Source organism: Lucilia cuprina, chromosome 6, assembly GCF_022045245.1.
Source record: "Lucilia cuprina isolate Lc7/37 chromosome 6, ASM2204524v1, whole genome shotgun sequence".
In the NCBI taxonomy this organism is placed as follows: Eukaryota; Metazoa; Arthropoda; class Insecta; order Diptera; family Calliphoridae; genus Lucilia; species Lucilia cuprina.
In genome coordinates, this window is record NC_060954.1 from 19,074,165 (window position 1) to 19,094,559 (window position 20,395).

General features: G+C 31.8%; 2 protein-coding genes across 2 annotated transcripts; one reads left to right on the forward strand and one right to left on the reverse strand.

Annotated features, from left to right (window-relative positions):
- Positions 1 to 6,855, forward strand: LOC111679349 (beta-glucuronidase-like). The gene is made up of 9 exons (XM_023440904.2): positions 1 to 339; positions 2,744 to 2,923; positions 3,019 to 3,747; positions 3,815 to 3,987; positions 4,045 to 4,188; positions 5,932 to 6,016; positions 6,088 to 6,264; positions 6,330 to 6,468; positions 6,536 to 6,855. The coding sequence occupies exons 1-9, from the start codon at positions 115 to 117 to the stop codon at positions 6,679 to 6,681; spliced, it is 1,998 nt and encodes a 665-aa protein (XP_023296672.2). The 5' UTR covers positions 1 to 114; the 3' UTR covers positions 6,682 to 6,855.
- On the reverse strand, positions 6,837 to 10,208 carry LOC111679350 (zinc finger HIT domain-containing protein 3). Its single transcript, XM_023440905.2, has 3 exons — positions 9,941 to 10,208; positions 9,701 to 9,876; positions 6,837 to 7,130 (listed from the first exon to the last, which is right to left on the reverse strand). The coding sequence occupies exons 1-3, from the start codon at positions 10,006 to 10,008 to the stop codon at positions 6,946 to 6,948; spliced, it is 429 nt and encodes a 142-aa protein (XP_023296673.2). The 5' UTR covers positions 10,009 to 10,208; the 3' UTR covers positions 6,837 to 6,945.
- Between the last annotated feature and the right edge of the window lie 10,187 nt (positions 10,209 to 20,395).

Below are 20,395 nucleotides of genomic sequence, written 5' to 3' on the forward strand. Positions count from 1 at the left end.
ACAAAAGCCGAGCTAGTATGAAGTTTAACAAAAATTTCGCGCAAATATATAAAATAAACATTTAAATTAAGTAAAAATAAACATAAACATAAATAAAAGATTTTAAGTGAAGTAATGTGGTTCAAGTTGTTTTTATTATCGTACACACTATGTATCAGCATCTTGTCGGTTAAAATAAACAATAACAAGAATGACCCGGTTAAGACCAAGGGCTTACTTTATCCCTTTGAATCAGAATCCCGTGAAGTTCGTTCGCTAGATGGAATGTGGCGATTTTTGAAATCTAAAGCAAATGGTTCTTCGACAACTGAGGATTGGTATAAAACTGATTTGGATAAAGTGAGTTTATGCTAAAAATCAAAGTTTTTAAACTACAGATGATGTTTGAAATATTTTAAACAACTTTTATATAGAAAGTGTTAGTTCTCTATTAGCTCTCAGATGAGTTATAGAATTTGAAATAAAGTCATTTTTGAAAGAAGTAAACGGTTTATGAATTTTATCTGAATGTTTGTAAGTTTTTAGAATTTGAAAAAACAAATAATTTTTGAAAGATGTAATCGATTGATGGATTTTGTGTTAATGTTTGTAAGATTTTTAGTCAAAAACTTTATAACGGCACTATTTTCAAATATTATTTTCATATAAATGCGGAATAATCATAGCGATGCTAATATAAACAAGTATGAATGTATAGTCGGGCGTAGCCGACCATATGATACCCTACACCAGTCAGTATGTATGTTAAAAATGGGGATTATTTAAAAAAATAAAGCATTTGGTTTGTTTTTTAACTTTATTTCGGATTATTTTTACTTTTTTTGGCAAAAAGAGATTTTTTTAAGAGGGCTTAAAGGGGAGTAGGGCAAAATATGGTCCTATCCTTAATAATGTTGGTAGGGGGAGTTAAGTCTTCTTCAATATTATTTATGTAGAATTTAAAAAAGTGTTATTAGTGTTTGTAAGTGAATTTTGACCTTTAAGTCATTTTCTGAAGGGGAGTTAGTATGGGGGATAGGGTCAAATGAAGCCCGATCATTACAAAAATCGGTAGTGTCATTTGAAGTTCTATAAAACTAAGTTTTGTCGACTTTTGTTAACATAATATATCATTTATATTAATTATAAGCCAAAAGGCCCTATTTGGGGGTACGGTTGTATGGGGGCTAGTCGAAATAATGGACCGATTTTAACCATTTTCAATAGGCTTCGTCCTTGTGCCAAATTTCATCCAATTATCTTGAAAATTGCGGCCTGTACCTTGCGCACAAGGTTTACTTGGACAGCCAGACGGACGGACATAGCTTAATCAACTCAGAAAATGATTCTAAGCCAATTGGTATACTTTAAGGTGGGTATAGGACGAATATTTTTGTATGTTACAAACATCAGCTCCCCACTAAAGTGGTGAAGGGTATAATTATAGTTTTTAAAACATTAAAAACAACTTTTATATAGAATGTGTTAGTGCTCTGTTGGCTTTCAAGCCAAAAACTTTATAACGGCGCTATTTTCAAATATTATTTTCATATAAATGCGGAATAATCGTCGCGATGCTAATATAAAATAGTGGACCTATATCAATCGAAATCAATTGGTTTTGTCGAGGGGCCAATATTTAATGTGTGTCAAATATCATTATGAACTGTAAATAGATTACAAACAACGATATAATCGAAGTCTCCTAGGTATCGCTTTGACGTTACTAAAAGCATGCGTCTTCATTAGCTTAAGGTGAAAAGGTTAACCACTCTATCAATCAAGAGTGGCATGGGTCCATCTAGTTGCGGTCCCGTTGTGATACGTCGTATTATTCGAGACCCATTCACCTGGCGTGATTGCCAATAATAGTCCAATAGTCCTGTTATGCCTCATACCACCATTCTTATCGGTTCCCTGCAAAATCTTACTATAAAGCTTGACCTGAGAGGCCAAATAGACCACGAATTGAGACAGTTGGTTTCACTGAACCATCGACTTGAGCCATTTTATATAGATCAGTCTAAGAGAGTGAGATACCAGTAAATTTGTCGATTTCATCTTCCCCTCTCATAGCTCCATTCCTGGTAAGTTCCCTATAATTACTATGTCCAGGAAACAACCATATTAGCGTTATACTAGAATGTCTCGCAATCTCATAACCGGCATTCTTCGGTTAACCTTGATGTTGTCTTCATACTCAGGAAATAGTCTAATTTTGCATTACGTTCCATATTAAGAGAGTGGTTTTTTGAAGATGTTTTTAGGCGCCGATTACTACATCCGTCGGTATATCAGATTGTTGTTTAGAAAAAAAGATGCTATAATATCAAGATGACAGTTTCATTTCATGATAGGATTTACTGCAATCACTCGATTTTTATAATAATTAACAACAACAACCTATTGTCATTGCTGTAGGGGCGGAATACCACTTTAGCTAATGACTATTTAAGCTTACAACATTAATTGGAGCATTCCATAAATGACGTTACGCACGATGCAAACGAGTTATGCAGCATTTTTGCTCTTCAACTATTACAAGTTCTTTATCATGGATTCTGTTTATAAAACATTAACTTTTGTAACGTGATCTACAAATGAATATTTCAGTAGTATTCTACATTACTACTCTTTAAAAATACTTGTAATAAAACATATATTACAAATTGAAATTACAATGTAATAAGATACAGGGTGTTTAAATTGTTTGCTTTATTTTAATAGAACAAAGTATTAAATATAATAGTTTATTTCTCTTTAGATTGCTCCAACTATTGCTATGCCAGTACCTGCCAGCTATAATGATTTGACAACTGATGATACTTTAAGAGATCATGTTGGAGGAGTTTGGTATGAACGAAAGTTTTTTGTCTCACACGATTGGTCATTGGATAAGCGCGTTTGGTTGAGATTTGGCAGTGTGCATTATTCGGCCACAGTGGTAAGATTTGATTTTAAAATATTAAACTATTTTTAAAGCAGTAAAGTAGGTAACTTGAGTATCTATCTTGTAAAAACTTGATTTTCATTCCTTAGTGGTTGAACGGCATTGAAATCGTACGCCACTCCATTGGCCATTTACCTTTTGAGGTGGAAATAAGTCAACATCTAAAATATGGCGCCGAGAATCGTTTAACAGTTTTGTGCAATAATACCCTAACACGTTCGACCATACCACAAGGAGATGTAGTAAAAGCATTAACCGATTCTGGTAATAGAACTTTTCAGATCTACACATTCGATTTCTTTAACTATGCTGGTATACATCGTTCGGTTGTTTTGTATACGACTCCCAAAGTCTTTATACAAGATATAATGCTAACGACAGATGTCAAGTTAACAGAACCCGATATTTATGAAATGGAATTATTTGTGGGTCTTGTCAATTATACAATTGCTATAAGCGGTTATGAAAGCAATGAAATTAATGAAGATCCAATAACTGATGCAAGTCTATACTATTTACATTTACAATTACGCGACAGGGAAGGTGAAATAGTGGTTAAGCAGAATTGCAAAGAAATGCCTTTCAATGGTACACTGGTTATAGAAGATGTTAATCTGTGGTGGCCATTTCTTATGCATCCCGATTATGGTTATTTGTATACTTTGGAGGTTTATTTACATTCAACTGTGGATAATTCTCTTATAGATGTTTATCGCATGAAAGTCGGTATACGTAAGTTGGATTGGGATAATATGAACTTACGCATAAATGGCCAAGAAGTGTATTTACATGGTTTTGGCAGGCATGAAGATTCGGATGTAAGTTTTTGGGGTTTTTATTTTTTTATAAATATAAAGATTTCTTAATATTTATGGTTCAATTTAGTTACGCGGTAAAGGTTTAGATTTTGCTTTACTTACAAGAGATTTTAATCTGATAAAATGGATTGGCGCCAATGCTTATCGCACCTCACATTATCCCTATTCGGAAGAATCTATGCAATTTGCAGATGAAAATGGCATTATGATTATTGATGAGTGTTCCAGTGTTAATACTGAGTATGTTTAAATGATATTGAACTTCAGATTTATATTTATGTTTTCACTTAATTTTAGTTTTTTCGGTTCCGAACTGATGTACAATCATAAATCTGCCTTGGAACAGTTAATACATCGTGATCGTAATCATGCCAGCGTTATAATGTGGTCTATAGCAAATGAACCCAGAACATCAAAAAATCAATCGGAGCCATATTTCAGGTAAAAGCATTCAGAATGAATTTATTATGTATCTATGAGAATTTGTATAGATAGAAGTACTAACAGTCAGGCGGAATCTTAATTCAAAACCAATTTATTAAATTAAAAGCTAATTTTGGAAAGCAACCCTATGTTTTGAATTAGGTCCTTCTGTATTAAACTTTTTATTAACTATATGATTGATTAGATTTATTCTGAATTGTGTAATCATCAAGATGATATCGGAATAGTTCCTTTAAAAGTAGTTTGGTTCAATTATCTTTAAGAGACGCTGTGACGTCATCAACCAGTCGTTAAATAGTAAAATGGATTGAAAATATCAAAGGCCTTAGAACCAGACCTTATGTAAGCGCAATCCTGATTAAGATATAGGACTGGATAAACGGTTATGAAAGCAATAGATTCTGCCAAGGATTTTAGCGGGAGTGTTTAGTAAGCCACTGTCATAGAGTACAGAATCTCTGGATGAAATTGTTGGGAAATAGGGCCCATGACGGAATTGTAGGGCTCATCTAGGTTTTGTCGGGCTAATAAGTTATTTCTGCAACTGAGTTCGACCTCAGTCGATCTTAGCCATAGGTCTATGGGAGTTAAGTTAGTGGGCCTATGGGCACAATTAAATAGGTGAACTGTGTCATGAGTCACTGTGTCTTTGTAGACAGGCAGGGCATCGGTCAATGGGAGTTAAGTTAGTGGGCCTATGGGCACAATTAAATAGGTGAACTGTGTCATGAGTCACTGTGTCTTTGTAGACAGGCAGGGCATCGGTCAAGGGTGCCTGGAACAATTCGTTCTTGATAGCAATTGAGAATACTGCTCCAACCGGCTCTTTACTGCGCTAGTGTGGAACGAGTTTGCCTGGGTAATTGCCTATCACTATACGAAATCGTGGGTGGATGATGGTTTCAGTCCTTATTGCACCTGTAGCTGTTATTGGCTTCTATAACCGCCGTTTGGTGAAATGCTTTCTGCGCGTTTATTATCGACAATCTGTCGATGTCACATGGGATGACGTCATGGATGTCTGTAATATAACGCCGAGAGTCTGACCGAATGTGTCTAGGGGGATCATTTTCCATCAAAATTTGATGATTATGATGGGATGACATGCCACCAGCAATACTTAATGTTGCTTGACAGACCGCGCCCTGGTTTCCTTGTGCAAGTGATCCACGTCACTTGTTATCTTGACATTCGACTGAGATGTCGAGTTCCATCCTTACTTCCTTAGTAAATGAAGTGAATAGTGACACTGTTGATTTGTAAGTTGATAATTGTAACTTTTTTCAGTTGTATCTTCTCTTTCTTTATATTTTATTTGATTTTTTAGTTTTGAATCTTAACTTAAGAGAATATAAACAGTAAAAATAAGAAGAAATTGACATTGACCATTTTTAGTGTCAAATAATATATATCAATAGAGAAAAAATAGCTTCCCTGCTGTATCCGTCTAGATCCGATTCCGGTTTCAGTGGACCAATGGTCATGATAAAATCTTTTTAGAATCTAATAATATGCTTTTGTGGTTCTAAGTCAAATATATTGATGACTTGTATGATGAGGCTATAGGTACTAACTCTCTATGTAATCAAAAGACTAGACAAATTTAGACGTTTGACTAGTCAATAGTTAAGTTTAGACTACTTTCTTCTGGTGCAAATACTATAAAGTAGTATTTTAAAATATATATTTTCCGAGAATAAACTCTATAAAAAGCCTTTAATAACTTTCTTTTAATTTTAGAGAAATTGTACGATATGCGAAGACTCTGGATAAAACAAGACCTTTGACTGCTTCCTTAAATGTAGAAATAGACAAAGATAAATTGGTAACATTACTCCAAGAAAAAACAAATATATTCACACTTTATAATAAACACAATTATTTTCGTAATTGAAGGCCCAATTTTTGGATATTATTAGTTTTAATCGTTACAATGCCTGGTATCGTAACCCCGGACACTTGGATATGATAACAAAAGCTGTTAAAGATGAGGCTACCAATTGGTGGCTGAAATATAATCGACCTATTATAATGTCGGAATATGGAGCCGATACAATGGAAGGTTTACATGCGGTAATCAATAAATACTTAACTGCTAAAATTGAATATATTATTAAAAATATCATTTTCTTTTATAGTTACCAGAATATCTTTGGTCTGAAGATTATCAGATGATGTTGTTGGGCAAACATTTTAAGGCTTTCGATGAATTGCGTGAACAAAAATGGTTTATTGGTGAATTTGTATGGAATTTTGCAGATTTTAAAACAGAACAAAGTGTGTAACATATTAGTAAATTAAACATAACTAATATTGACTTTTTTAATAAATGATTTTCTTACAGCTATTACTCGTGTGGGTGGCAATAAGAAAGGTATATTTACCCGCAATCGCCAACCTAAGACATCAGCCCATTTGTTACGCAAACGTTATTATAGTTTATGCAGTGAATTTTTTGAATGTGAAGCACCTAGTGATTTACTTTTTTAAACAATTTTCACACTGATGTTATAACGTTGTAACATTAATTTCGGTGCTTTTAGTTTTTAAGTATTTAAATAATAATGTAATCAAGCACAAATAAAAATATTTCTTACTCGCAGCATTGAAGCACATACAAACTAATAACATAATAAAGATTTAAATGGTATTTATAAAATTATATATATTTTCTTACATTTTGTAATTGTTATTCTTATATTTTAGAGTACACTATTCAACACAATTGATCAGTCTTGTATTATTTGTTATAGATTACACATCATCTTTCCCTGTGTCTGGTTCTATTATTTTCAAACATTCATCTGCAAATTCCAAAAATAGTGGTTCATGCATCGCCGCTCGAATGGCTTTCCAAGCATTTGGTGCTGTATCGATTTCCTTTAATAAATTCCTTAAGTGAGGATTATAAAGAAGATTCTTAAGGTCATCACTTGAGCCTAAAAAAGATTAGACAAAAAAAGATTAGATACAAAACATATTTCTGTCGTGATTCTGATATGGGCATTTCCATGAAAAGGTAAACCACGACTGAAAAAATAAAACTCTTATAACTTCTGCATTTTTAAAGATAATTCAACAAAATTTGGTAGATGATCTTTTGTGAAATCGGTCTATTTTTACACCTCGCAGACATGTAAACGGACCGGAAAATATAACTATTTAGCTCATAATTCGCTTCAAAAATCGGCAGATCTAAAATGAACCTAAACCTTTATGCCGATTTTCATAACGATTGGAGCTCATTTGACCCTAGTTCCAGGAGAAAAATCGGCATATTTTTATCCATATTTTGGAAAACAAGGTTCCGAATGGAATGATTCCTTTTGCAAATATAGTATTCTTTAAGTGGAACAGAATGATAAAATTGTTTACCAAGTACTTTTAATTTTTCAAAATCTATACCACTCTGAAGGCGTGCGAAAGTCACATACAACTGCATGGAATTGCCCATATGGATAAAACGTTTTTGTTTGATCAAAATACCTTTATTTATCAATGAAATATGTTCGTTTTGGAAATTTTCGCAATTTGATCTTATATGGCAGCTTTGACAAATAACGGACCGATCGGGAAAAAATTTGTGGAATAGTTTATTTATACCCGAAACATTTTTATGTCAAATTTTAGCCCAATAACTTTATAATTCAACGAAATATGTGCGTTTAAGTGATTTTCGAAGTGGGAGTTATATGGGAACTATGACCAACAATACGGACAATAGAGGCAATTTCCCCTTTTATGTAGCTCGCGTTTTTGCCAGCTTAGAGCTGTCACAAAACTATAAACTTTGGTGAAAAACCAATGAAATTAACATAAGCATGTCATTGAACGATATCGGTTTATTTTTGACATCCAAATATCGGATTTTTATTGCATCTATAAATAATATTAGATATAGTTCATAGTTGTCAAAACTGAACAACATCCCTCCAATGACACGCTAATGTAAAATTCATAGGTTTTTACCAAAATTGGAAGTTCTTCATGTATGTTATTTGTGGTGAAAATTCTACTTCTTTTTTATCACTTTTTTTGCTGGGTATTTAATACATTACTTCGAATAACTGTTCGTAATGAGTTTTTTTTATTAATCGGGTGCTTTCGTTTTATCTCAGAGTGAGAATATGTTTTTAACTTGGGGAGAACATAAAATACTCACGATATAACCTGGAGGAGACTATTAAAACTCTAATATATACTGGTGGAGACCATTAAAACACTAAAACTTATTTCTGGTGGAGACCTAGTAATACGTTTGATTTTATTAAGATCGGTGCTCTAACTTCCTTTATGAAGGCAATATGATAATAAAAAACCACCAACCCGAATCAATTTAATCAATTTTTATGATTTTTAACATACTTGATCCCTGGCAGAAAAAAATTAACCTGTAACAAATTTCATCAAATTATCTTTTGTAGTTTTCGAGAAACGCACTTAAGAATTACGAAAAAAAACGTAATTTTGTTCAAGGTAGCTTTTTTCAAACTTGTTCACGAAGAGATATATAGACTACAATTAAAAACAAGTAAGAAGTTATAGTCGGGCGAGGCAGACCATATAATACCCTACACCTGTAAACGAATAAAATGTGATTTAGTTTTCATAATAAAGCATTTAAGTTGAATGCTTTATTATGCTCAGATATCCTAAAGTCATTTACTGTTTAATAAAACTGTGGATATTTAAGACAAATTTTGATGGGGGGCTTTTTAGAGGGGCTAGGGTCAAATGAGGCCCTATAATTATAAAGTTCATCGGGGTCATAAAGACTAGTATAGAACTTGGTTTTGCAGCTTTTTGTCGAGGTACGAGTATATTAAACATAATTATGAACTCAAAAGACCTATTTGGAGGGTTCAGTTCTATGTGTCCTAGGTGAAATAATGGGCTGATGTTAACTATTATCAATGGGCTTCGTCTACAGTACCATATATTTCGTCATGTGCCAAATTTCATTGAATTATCTCCAAAATTGCGACCTGTAGTTTAATTACAAGGTTTACTAGCTCTATTCGGGGATTTCAGTTGTATGGGGGCTAGGTGAAATAATGGACCGATGTCAATCATTTTCAATAGGCTACGTCTACGGTATAATAGAAGATCATGTGCCAAATTTTATTGAATTATCTCCAAAATTGTGATCTGTAGTTTGATTACAATGTTTACAAGCCCTATTTGGGATACAGTTGTATGGGGGCTAGATGAAGTAATGGACCGATCTTAACCATTTTCAATAGGGTTCGTCCCTGGGACCATGTAAAAGACCATGTTCAGACATTGCGGCCTGTAGTTTGATTACAATGTTTACATGGTTTACGAAAGTTTTGCTTCTTCTGATCATTTCAAAACTTCTCAGAAATATAGGTAAGTGATACAAGTTTTAAATTGTTAAGCAGTCAGTAATTCATCTGAAACTCTTGCCGCCAAATTATTAGCCAAAAGATTGGCCGGCAACCAGTGTAGCAAAATAAGAATGCACTTTTTTGTTGTATATAAAACATACCTAGTTCTATTAGTTTTTCCTGTGGCACAGTGTCCTCCGTTTTAAATGACTCATAGACTGTAGGTTCATTAATCTCATTGGAGCATTCTTTGACTTCTGCAGCATTTATTTTCCCATTTAGTTTATCCAAACATTGTGGCGATTCTTTGTGTTGTTTATAGCAAACTAGGGAACAACTTTTGAGGAGAAAATATCTTAATTTAGAAATCTAAATGTTTTAAAAATGCTTGTTACACTTACTAGGGTTCACAACATTTTGGACATTTGTATTTATTAGTTATTTGTTTGCACACTATACACTCAGTCATTTTGTATTATATTAAACTAATATTTATTAATGTATTTTATTAAATTTGTAATAATAATTCTCAAATATTTCACGTGTTGTTTATAAACTGTTTGTTTACTTTTTGTTGTCTGCTCACTTTGACAACTGTAGTGTTGCCAGAGACAAATAATTAATTATTTAACATCTGAGCAACTACGCGCAACAAATTGCAGAATTTTTCTTTCAAACAGATTCTGTTTGATGTCTTAATTGAAATACACCCAATTTACACGATGATTTTTTTCACATTTGCCCAGACGTCTGTTTTCATGTTTGTCGGTGATTGGTGGTGAGCGGGGAAGAGGAGAATGGGGGGTAAGAAAACAAACATGATTTGGGATTTTCATGATTGTTTTTGACATTCCTCTTTAAACTGATTCGTACTGTTGACATTATGCTCATGTAAAATAAATAATTATGTCTTTTTTTACATGAAAACATTAAAATTTGCATTAAAAAAATACTATAGCGTGTAATTAATTTTTTTAAATCAAATTAAATGGTTTTTATGTTAAAAATTTCATTTTATTTTTACTACAAATAAGTAATTAAAAAGGATTATACAATTAAACATCAAAAAAAGACATGCATAGTTGCATGTAAAAAATCGCCGTATAAATGTTCATGATTTTTTTGAAGATTCTCAAAAGAGAATTGGAAAAAACAGACGTCTGAAAAGTCTTCATGTAAATTGCGCCATACATATGTTTGACGACCTGGGAAATTCTAGTTTGTCAAACAGCAATGTATTTTCAGTATATCGTGTTTGCTACAAACACTTTTTGTTTGAAGTGCTATCAGAGAAAAACTTAAAGTAAATGTTCTCGTTGCCACATTTTATGATTTTTAGTCTACGTTTTAGAATTACCAGATTTCTTTTCAAATTTTTCTTGTAGTAAATACACAAACCCTTTAGAGTTACCAACTTCTTAGAAAATACCATAATTGTTAAAGTCGATTGTTCGAAAGTCGATTTATAGAACTCTCCCCCATCATCAGTGGTGATAGATGGTATATACAGTATTGTTCGAAACCTAAGCAACTTTTTTTGACATTGTATACAAAGTGTTATATATTCTATTTAAATTGATTTATTCAAATTATATAATTGATTTGTATAATATAATTAATTTGTATATATAATAACAACAACAAAAGTTTAATTCCATTTCACTGTGAGTTAGAAGAAAATAATAACTCCATAAATAGCTGTTCGAAAAATAAGCAACTTTTTGATTTTTTATGAAAATCTTTGGCCCTTTTGAGTTTCAAACACCTTTAAAGAATATATTAGTTACTAGTAAACTTCGTAATGAATCCTAATCGGATTTTAAGACATTCGCCAGCTGCAATGTTTTCTAAAACTGCGAGTTTCAATGTCACAGCATCTCCAAGGTACTTGTGTTAGGAAATTTTTATGGACAATCAAAGAATTTGGAACCGATTGCTCGATAGCCACTGTTAGATAAACATTGCCTAGAGTTTTGGTTCATTATCATGCTGAAAGTCACAATAAAGTAAGTCTTTCTGCTCAATGTTCTTAATCTTAAGGACCAAAACTGTGCAGTTATGTTACAGCGAATAATATTAATGTATTATTCGCTGTAACATTATGGATATATTATTCGAACTTGAAAATTAACCATCGGTTATAGGCAAAGTTTGTTTGGTATTGAAAATGGGTAATATCGGTCCACGTTTTCGGATAGCCCCCATACAAGTGGCCCTGCAGCTTTAACAGTCATAACTTGTTTTAAAATACGAATATAGCGATGAATTTCGACATAAGTAAGTTTCTTATGATGCAAAATCACTATTCAACATTTTTATGAGGATCGGTGCATAATTGTTCCTTCCCATATATAAGGTCCCCTTTAGAAAAAGGGGACTGGCTTAAAAATACTAGTATATAGATGAAATTCGACATAAGTAAGTTCCATACAAGTCAAAATCTATCTAAAAAAATTTATGAGGATCGGTCCATGATTGACCCTTACTTGTTATTTAATTACGTGGAATTAGTATCTACATATTATTATTTCGAATTTTTTGGAATCTGTTGCAGATATTCAATTTTTGATTATTTTTCTTATAATGAATTATATTCCAAATGTATTATCGGTTTGTAACTGGTTCCTCTATAAACAACCAATTTTTTTATTTTTGCAATAAATTATATTACATTATATTTATTGTACCAATATAAATCTTGAAGCAATTCAAGATTTTTGTTTTTTAATTTGATCACTGTTGTGATCAATGGTTTTAAATATCCAATCTCTAGAGCACTCTTCACGTAGCCACAATCCTATATACAGCGAATACAAAGAAGTTAGAAATACATTGGAACATTCACAAAGACGAGAAAATTCTAACTATCGCCAAAGAGGACAGGAAATGGACAACATTGCAAACATTACAAGGGTGTCGAATACTACTGTTCGGCCTGCAGAACTCAGGCGCAACATAATTTCTAAACGACATCCAAAAATGTTATCACTAATGAGAATGTAAATCAGCAATTAAATGCGCAATGTTCGGGTAAGGTTTTGTGGTTTGCTAATCAGGGGAGTGCTTTTAATATTTTAATCATAACCTACCACAGGTATTTTTTTGTCAATATGGTATAAGAGGTGCTGTTTTCAATACAAATAGAAAGCGTGGTAAATATCCTCTCGAGAAAGTTTAATCAAACAAAGGTAATTCAGGTTCACCTTAAATGTCGATTAGAATATAATCATAGCTTTATGACGGAAACAATTCGACCTGCTTAAATCTTCGAAGTAATTCGTTATTTAATAAATATAGAATTATATCAAAAACACGAAATTTCTATTGCAGAAAATTTGCTAAATAATATGGGATTATCTGAAGATGTACCATTTCTGGCAAATATAGAGTATCAGCAATGTTTAACAGGAGCTAATAACGAAACGAATGTAATTGATGAATGTAATCTTCAAGAAAAACTTTTGGATAATATTCTTATGGAAAATAGTAATAGGTGAAAGAAGACGACCGCTGGATATACTCATGGATGAAGATGCAGATGAGCTATTATTTCCAACTATATATTGTGGTATTAAAAAAGTATGTTCAGTGGCCAAAGTTATAAAGTCTGAAATTCGCCGTTACGGCAGGAGATGCGCTAGAGTTGATAAAGTACTATGTTCTTACAAAAACTATATATTGTGGTATTAAAAAAGTATGTTCAGTGGACAAAGTTATAAGGTCTGAAATTCGCCGCTGCGACAGTAGATGCACTAGAGTTGATAAAGTACTATATTCTTGCAAAAAACGAAAATTATATAAAATTTAGAATAGTATTTCAACATGTTTGCGCAAAAAGGTTAGGTCCAATCGTCATACTGCCAGGGATATGTTGGACGATAACTGCTTACATAACCTAATACAACATGACAAAGGATACCATATACTTAAAGGTCATCTCCAGCTCATCGGGAAGGAGGAATAAAAAGTAATGGCAATGATTTGACAATTTGGTCTTCCAAACTTTTTTATAACACTTTCTGCAGCAGAATCTCATTGGCCTGAATAATTAGTAATCTTATCAGCACAGATCCCATAACATGTTCCCGTTATTTCGATCAAAGAATTCGTTATATTTTTAAACATTTTAAAGCCAGTGGTTTAATTTTCGGGAAATACCAAGTTTTTAAATGTTATTAGAGGATTGAGTTCCAATAAAAAGGATCGCAACATGTTCATGGAATCTATTGGATAAATACCGCTCCATTAACGCTCTCATATATTAATTCCAGAAAAGCGTGTTCGAATATTAAAGTCAAGGAAAGTGTTGGAAAATATTCCTAGAGATTCAATAGATGTGTTTTAAACAAATCTACTAGATCATTATATAGCACGTTAAAATGAAATGCAAGACTTTTGTATTGCTTATTTCACTGATTTTTATAAATTAAGCCAATCAAGAAATCGTAGGGGTCAAAAAAAGAAGATGACTTCAATGAAAATAATGATTTCAATGCGGATATATGTATGTAGGGAAAATTATTTTCGAGCACTTGTAATGTTATACATATATACCTTGGCAAAATGAAAAAGATGATATTTTGGATAGAGACAATGAAGAAACTTGCAAAAAACAAAATAGATTAATTTATGAAAAATATAAAGAAGGTATTGTCTTCAGCAAGGACTTTAAATACAAAGCAACGTAAATTCCTACATCATATTTTATTAAATGTTGTAGAAAACATAAAGTTTTATGAATATGTATGAGGGGGAGCCGGAGTTGGAAAGAGTAGATTGATAGTAGATACCCAAAGTCTTGCTAAGTGCTCCTACTGGAAAAGCTTCTTTTGGATTGTGCTGAACACGAAAAAAGATCCAGAAACAAGAAGGAAATATCAGTTTATGCAAAAATTGAGAAAATCTTTAATTTAAACTTATTATTTTAAGTTGATCATGATCTTGGATATTCATTTCAATATATTGCTTTCCGATATCAAAGCTTTTATATAATTATTTTATATAGGTGCCCCTCTTTTGTAGAAGGTCTCTTCAGATTATTCTTAAAGCAAGCAATCCATCAATTTTTATATTATAGGAAATTTTAATAAATATCACAAAATGGATCCTGATAGTACCACTGAGAGAATATTGACAAAAGAGGTCTTAAATCGCATCTACATACGACAAGTCCAACTACAAAACATGGAACACAAATTGACTGGGATTTTTTTTTAAAACATACCATTAAACCATGTAAATGCAAAAGTTTATCGGTTTATCTGAAAATCATTTCTTGACCAACAATAATACGACTAATTAGTGGAGCTGTGAGAAAGAACTGGCAGCTTTAACAATTTATATAATACAAATATCTAGGAATTAGATATTTGAAAGCACTTAACTTGTTCTTTCATTATTTTGTAATTTTTTGGTGTTTCTGTATGATATATACGCAAAATCAAATTCGCATCTGATTTTGCGTATCAATAATCAATATTACAATGTTTTACAAACCGAATGACAAAAACAGTATAATCATTGTTTCGCGAAATACTAACCGTACAGCGATGAATTAGTTTATTCGAAACAGCTGATTTGCTACAGAACGGAATATAGAAACTCATTTGTAATTCGGACATTTGTGGCATTCGACAGAGTTGTATCACACTAGCACTTGCGTGACACTTACTATAACATCGTTCTGATGGATTCTTATTACTTATTTTTATATGTATATTTCGATACCAATATGTGATTAATATTCCAAATGTCAGCTATTAATTTCAAGAAGATCGGTTGAGTAGTTTAGCCTCCTATAAGGTACAAACAAATAAACAAACACACATATAAATCAATGTATGTTTGTTTATTTGTTTGTACCTCATAGGAGGCTAAACTACTCAATCGATCTTCTTGAAATTTTCACTGTGTATTCCTCTATATCTGAACAGTAGACTACTTTTTCTTTTGAAATTTCATGTGGGCGATATGCCACGCCCATACGCAAAGTTATAATAAAAATGGAATATCTGAGAATGTAGCATAGTAACAGTCCTCAAATTTTGCAGTAAAGATAAAACGATTTACCAAGCTTTCCACCTCACGAATTGAAGTTGAAATTGGCGTTCCATTTATTTTATTGCGATATATTGATTCACCACGTCCTTGTAATGGTACTCGATTAACAGTTAAGAAATTAATGAACAACTTAATCGTAGCAAAGCACGACGGGTTTTAGCTAGTTATTAATAAAATATGTATTAATTTTATTCTAGTGCTAGAAAAAAATTTAATTTTATTGTAAAACAAAATAAATTAAAAATAGTTTGTTAATTTTTTTTAGTTCGAAATTATTTAATACAAAGTGGCGAAATAAATAGCTAACAAAAAAAGAGATTGGTTATCAGTACTCCAAATATCTAAGGTCAATTAATTAGAGTATGCGGTAATAGAAATAATTTGTTTGATAAAACAAGTATGAGTGTTATATTCAAGAATGCCGAATCGAATATACCCATCATCAAAATATGTGAAGAATATATAGAGAATATAGAGTATATATAGGTTTTTATGGATCGATACTTTAGCCATTTATTAGGTTTATATACTAAATTGTTCATCATAAATGTATTGAGTGATTTTGAATCATAAAAAGTTTTATAATTTTTTGAAGGAAGCCCCATCTGTGGTCTAATAATTATAAATACTGGTGTAACATTTATTAACGCTATATTTCAAAAACTATGGAATGTTAGCATTGTTAAGTGAAACAGGTGAAAATATTTCCAGCTCTTAATTTTGTTAGGCACGCCTCCATACGTCTGAAACATCTGAGTCAATATGTCAGCAGCAAAGATCGTTGGGAATTCAGAGTCGTTAAAGTGATAGCGCTAGAACAAATATGGCTATGACAATAACTAATCGCTGAAACAATTTACATTTTAACTCTTTTAAGTCCAAATCTTCAGATAGTTTCTCTGCATATCCAAAGATTTCTGAATCTTTTAATATGTTTATCATATCCGTGGACCTAGTTTTTAACGTTAAAGTACATCAGATGACAATGTCTGATCGCTTAAACAATTTACAGTTTCAACTCTACAGATACAGAATTGAACCTAGTTTTGAACCCTTAAGGTGCTTTTAGACGACATGTATTTTACATATGTACTGTCACTCTTTTATCCATATGTAATTCCGAATGTATGTCAAAATTGTTATTTTACATACGATTCATAATTTTTGCTATCACACCAGCCTGTGTTTTTCCATATGACATAACCTATAAAGCAGTCTTTTTAATGTGTAAAAATTGTTAAAATTATAAATTAGTTTATTAAAAATTCGAAAAATTGTATTTCAAAACAAAACAGCTACACAGTGGTATAGGAAAAAAAAGAGGGAAATAATTCGGTAACTTCTAAACGGTTAATCCGATTTTAATGAAATTTGGTATGCACAAAGAGGAGGTGTTGTCGAGTTTAGGTTTTGAATTTGGACCTTATAGGCCAACCAGGGGCCCGGCGGGGGGTCCTCAAATTAGGACACCTCGGCTATGTTAAATTTTTAAAACGATCCTATTTCTTCATTTGAGTTCCGTAAATTATCTCTTATAGTTTAGGAGATATTCGCATTTGAAAATTAAAATTTTAAAATTTTTACCGTTCTTACTTTAGTTTTTGATAATAGCGGGTCCAAATTCCCGATTTTCGCCATTTCTTTTTTTATTCGCTTAACAACAAGTTTATATATCAGTGAAAGAATTATGTAAAAATCATGACTGAGTCCAAAGTTATAGGCATTTTAATTTAAAAAATTAAAAAAAGGCGATTTTTTGCCATTTTTTGGGGAAAAAAGTATCTTTTTCTTTTTAAGTTATCTAAAAAGTTTCTAAGAAGATGTATATAGAATTTATACTTTTTGAAAAGCTGACTTTACATAAAATACGATAAATGAAACAAAACCTAAAAATTTTTGATACCGAGGGGACCAGGTCCATCCAAAAAACCCTATTTTTTTTTATAGAAAATTCAATTTTGAGCAAAAATTCTCAAATCGCATAGTCGATATCAAATTATAGTGACCTGTTTTATATGACCCAATATGTTCTTAATCATTTTGTAACGGGTTTCGATAACCCCGCCCCTGGTATGGATATAATAGGCAAAAAACCAAAAAATCCCATTTTTGGGATTTTTTAAAACTTTTTTGGGAATTCCGGGATTTCTAATAAGAAAATTCGAACTTTTTATTTAATTTTAGATTTTGAGTAAAAAAATCTACCTAACTGTAAAATTTCATCAAAAAATATTCATAAATAAAATTTTTATTGCAATTTGAAAAATTTTGTATCTTCGCAAAAACTGAATAAAAAACATTTTTTAATTTTTTTAAAAAAAGTATTCCGCGAATTTTTTAATTTTCAAAAATTATATACAGTTTTGAAAAATAGACAAAATTACCTTTCCATTGATATATAACATGCCTACCTAATGTTTTTTAAGTGACAAATTAATTAGGGAAAACTCAACATCTTTTAGAAAATTTACCTAGCACTATTATTTTCATCCATAACGTTAACTCTTAAATTTGTTACATATATTAAAAAATTTTCAGGTATTATTTTTTAAACTGTAATGATTTTTACCCCTATAGGTCACTTTAATAGGTAGCTTATTAAAGTGACCTATTGAGGAAAAATTCATTACATAAGGATTCGTTAGACATATTAGGTAGAATATCATAACCCTTTAAAAAATAATTTAATTTAAGTACCTGTTTTAATATATAAGACAGGTTTATATCTGTTTGTAATTATTTGTAATTTTCTAACCATGGCGATCGTACTAAAAAAAATGATTTGTGCTCCATTTTATTTGAGATAAAGTGAACTTCTTATTAAAATATATTGAAACTGCACATAAAAATAAAGTGGATAAAACTGATATATGTAAAATTGAAAATTTTATAAAATCAGTTGATATAAAACTGAAGAGTGTTCGGTATTCCATTGCTAAATTTCGATCGAAATTTTCTGATTGGCTGGATGAATTTGTAGAAGTTGCTATTTGCGTATCAACTGTTGGTGCTCCCTGTAAGCAGTATGAGGATTTGAGCTCAAAATCTAAGAGGAAAAGGTTATCAACTTCACTAGAAACCTTATCTAACGAAGAAGTTTCGGACACTTTTAAAGAAATGTTAAGGAAAGAAAAACAGCCTTTGGATGCCATAAAAATTGCAAATATTCTTCCAACCGCATCACCAAGACGACTGAAAAGAATTGTAAAGAGTATACCCACACCATCATCTGATACAACGTTCACTGAGGAAGAAGCTATTGCGCTTATGTTGTAGCTGGGATTAAGTCGTGATAACTACATAACGGTAAGAAAGGCGCTATCTGAAAAAGGAGTGGATGTTTTACCATCATATGACAAAATAAATGAAAAGAAGAAAAGCATTATACCACCTCCTATTGAAATAACTGATCGGAAGGCTGTTATTGGACTCGGCGCTCTACTCGAAAATACTGCTTTAAGGATTGCTTCTGACTTTTCTTCAGACCAAGTAAAAAAAATAAATTCTTGTGATCTTCAACTCATTTGTAAGTGGGGATGTGATGGATTATCAGCACTCTCGGAATATAAACAAATCAACACAAGTGAATCATCTTCCGAGTATAAAAGTGTATTTATGGCATCGCTAGTTCCATTAAGAATTCGAAAGTATGCTGACAGCGATTCTCCATCAACCAGTTTCGATGATATTTGGAAGAATTCGACTCCAGGATCCAAAGCTTTTTGTAGGCCAATAAGCTTTGAGTATATAAAGGAATCCAAAACAACAACGCAAGATTTGATAAATTGTATTGAAGCAGAAATTAAAAACTTGGAACCTATAACAATCGAAATAGAAAATTATTCGTTTAACATGTCCTATGATTTAAAACTTACAATGATTGATGGGAAAGTTGGAAATGCCATTACAGGAACATCATCTACTTGGTACTGCTACATATGTGGTGATAAAAAATCAGAATTTTCGAATATTTCCAAGCAAAGATCAATAATTGAGGAAACATTACAATTTGGAATATCCCCCCTACATGCTCGCATACGATTTCTGGAACATTTTCTACATTTAGCATATGATTTAAAGTACAGAAGCATACCGGAAAATGCAAACAAAAGTGCAAATAACAATAAGGAGTTAATGGAAATGAGAGCCAGTGAGAAACGAAGAATTCAAGAGGAATTTAAAAAGCGGATGGGATTAAATATTGATAAACCACTCACAGGATATGGAAGCACAAACGATGGTAATACCGCTAGACGTTTTTTTAAACATTTTGAAACTACTTCCGAAATAACCGGAATTAGTATGGATTTACTGCAAAAGGTCAATATTATTCTAATGGCGATAAATAGCAAGCATAAAGTGAACGCAACAAAATTTGGAGAAGTATTCTACAAAAGTTTCTAAATTACTTTTGGATTTATATCCCTGGAAAGAAATGACACCTACAGTTCACAAGATATTATGTCATGGAAAGGTCATCATAGAACATAATATTCTGCCTTTAGGAGAGCTTACAGAAGAACCCCAAGAATCGAGGAATAGAGACTTTAAGCATATTCATCAGTTTAGCTCAAGGAAGTGTTCTAGGCAGTCTCAAAATGAAGATATTTTAATAATCTGATTCTATCTTCTGATCCTGTTTTATCTACTATAAGGAAACGTTGGAATTTGCTACAAAACGTTAGCATTTGAAAATATTCATGAATTTAAAGATTTACTTTATCTTTTAGATATGGACTACTGTGATACCGATTATTTTACAAAAATTATATTAATTTATAAAAAAAATAAATAAA